Here is a 2,289-nt window from a genome sequence, read left to right on the forward strand (position 1 = left end):
AGGTTATTTATGGTTAGAAGTACAAACCGAAACAAGAATGTAGAGCGAGATGCGTAAAGTCGGCACACGGTTGAATGCACGTGTACCGTAAATGCGTAAATTTCCGAATCTGATGTTTTCGAAAATGAAGCCTCGGGTGAAAAAAATTTTACTTTTTCTTTCCGACACACTACTGCATGTAGAATCACTTTCAGCCGGTTTCCCGGTTCGCGGGACGCTCTGTATAACACATGGATCGTACAGTGGATGTTTCCTATGACATGGAAAGTATCCCCCACGTCATGCGGGGAATTCGCTATATTTCGTGTTAAACAATGGTCTTCTGATCAAAATTGATAGCTTAGTCAGACGATTTTTTATATGTATTCTCGAAAGTAACGTTTTCTCCTCTTCGCTGCTCACTGTCAACGACAAGTTCTTTATAAAAAACTGTCAAATAATTTTTTCACTGATAGATGTAACTGTTAAGCATGAATTACATTTGCAATAGGTATTTAAACCGCTTTTAAGGGACAATGCGTTTGTATTTTGTAGCGATATAGACTAGACTAGCAGACGTTAAAAAGATGCCTATCGACAAAGCGATACGTTGAGGCTATTACGTTCTCTTTCTGACCATTATCTTTCGTAAATATTGCGAACACATTCTTGTCTTACCGAATGTTTAATTGAATGTATACATACATATGTATATTCTTTTCCTAAGGTACGGTGCTCATGAACTCCAGCACTGTTGCATGATAGCCTCCCTTTGCACCTGTCTAATAACATATGCACCGCCAATGTATCATTATGAACACAGCCGTTAACGTCAGAAATACTATTCAAAGAAAACCACCAATCGATATCTCGCTTTAGAATGTTATGCCTCGTATAATTTATTAAATTTCTCATGCATGTAACAGAATTTTATACGGGTAACATCTGTGATTATTCAGATGCAATTAAAGCAATGTAACGGTTTTTCAAGTTCCAACAACAACATATCGTTATATCGTTTCTATCGTTCTATCTATCATTTTAATTCCATTTCATTCGATTCGCAAAGCAAGTACTTTGTTGTTGTAATTATGTTGAAACAAGTAACACCGGAGAAAGTTATCCACATTGTTTGGCTTAGTGCCGCTTTATCTTTCTGTTGGCCGCTTCCTATTAGTAGCAGCAGAACTCGAGTCCTTGGTTTCAAAATTCTACAAATAAGTGCAATTATTAGTGCTTGCATGTTACTTCTGCCTATGTTATATTCGATTTATTTGCACCCTGATGACCTGGTCGTTGTTTTCAAATGTATGTGCATGTCAACAGCTTTGTGTCAACTTATCGTTCAGACTACTATGTGTTGGATTAAGCAAGACTCTCTACAAGTAAGTTTCTATTTGCTTATCTTTGGCATTCTATGTAAACAGATATGTGTTTTAACTACGAATTACAGCGTACAGTTAGAGAAATGATGATTTGTGTTAAAGAAACGCAACAGTATGAAAAGGAAATTTTCTATAAATATATCACGAGATGCGACATGTTGTGCATATGTACCATAGTATGTATGTACGCGACTGCGACTGGATTTTCATTGGGACCTGCAATCTTGCCAATTTCTTTTCCAGCCGATGCGGAATATCCGTTTCGCGTTAACTATACGCCAATGAATATTATTATATATGCGCATCAATCTATCCTTAGCTACCAATGCGCTGCACATAGTTGCGTGAGCATATTTGGAGCGCTACTGCTTTGGTTCACAGCCGCAAGATTCGAATGTTTGGCTGTGGAATTAGAGAAAAGTACAAGTATCAATACGTTAATTGTTTGCATTAAAAAGCAATTATCTTTAAGGAGGTAAAGGCAACATTTGGTAATTATATCGATCAGGGCGCACATCACCAATTTCAAGTATTTTCAAATATGTTGTCAAGGCTGTAGTTTTCAACGTGCAAAGTAAAAATATTTTGTAAGCTTTTTATTTCGGCGTTAAGTCTTGCGACTTTTAAGTCACTCTACATACATATAGTAAGGCCGAAGTTGTATTAGTAACGTCTGTACAGGCAGAATTCAATTTACAGTGCTGAAAGTTTTCTTGTTAATATTTCAAAAATTAATTACTATCCGAAGCTAAAATTTAATGTTTGACTACCGCCATCTTCACTACAGCCCTCAAATTCCGTGTCGATCGACCACTGGTGCCTTTCCCAAAAATATCTCAACATTCTCAAAGTTTTGTCATGGCAATACTCGTGCGATTTAGAATGCTTGAATTATTTCTGCACAGGCTGAATCAGTTGCACTTTG

At 36.9% G+C, this 2,289-nt stretch overlaps 1 protein-coding gene across 1 annotated transcript; it reads left to right on the forward strand.

The window, feature by feature from the left end:
• Positions 1-1,070: 1,070 nt before the first annotated feature.
• On the forward strand, positions 1,071-1,961 carry LOC132915185 (uncharacterized). The gene is made up of 2 exons (XM_060974914.1): positions 1,071-1,364; positions 1,433-1,961. Exons 1-2 carry the CDS (start codon positions 1,071-1,073, stop codon positions 1,841-1,843), a joined length of 705 nt encoding a protein of 234 aa, XP_060830897.1. The 3' UTR covers positions 1,844-1,961.
• The last annotated feature ends 328 nt before the right edge of the window (positions 1,962-2,289 follow it).

Source organism: Bombus pascuorum, chromosome 16 (genome assembly GCF_905332965.1).
Source record: "Bombus pascuorum chromosome 16, iyBomPasc1.1, whole genome shotgun sequence".
Lineage (NCBI taxonomy): Eukaryota > Metazoa > Arthropoda > Insecta > Hymenoptera > Apidae > Bombus > Bombus pascuorum.

What these genes read in the sequence shown, in the direction of transcription:
- LOC132915185 (XM_060974914.1), top strand. Translation starts at nt 1,071, where the DNA reads ATGTTGAAACAAGTAACACCGGAGAAAGTTATCCACATTGTTTGGCTT. An exon ending in TTAAGCAAGACTCTCTACAA is followed by an intron (nt 1,365 to 1,432) that starts GTAAGTTTCTAT and finishes TACGAATTACAG; the next exon opens with CGTACAGTTAGAGAAATGAT.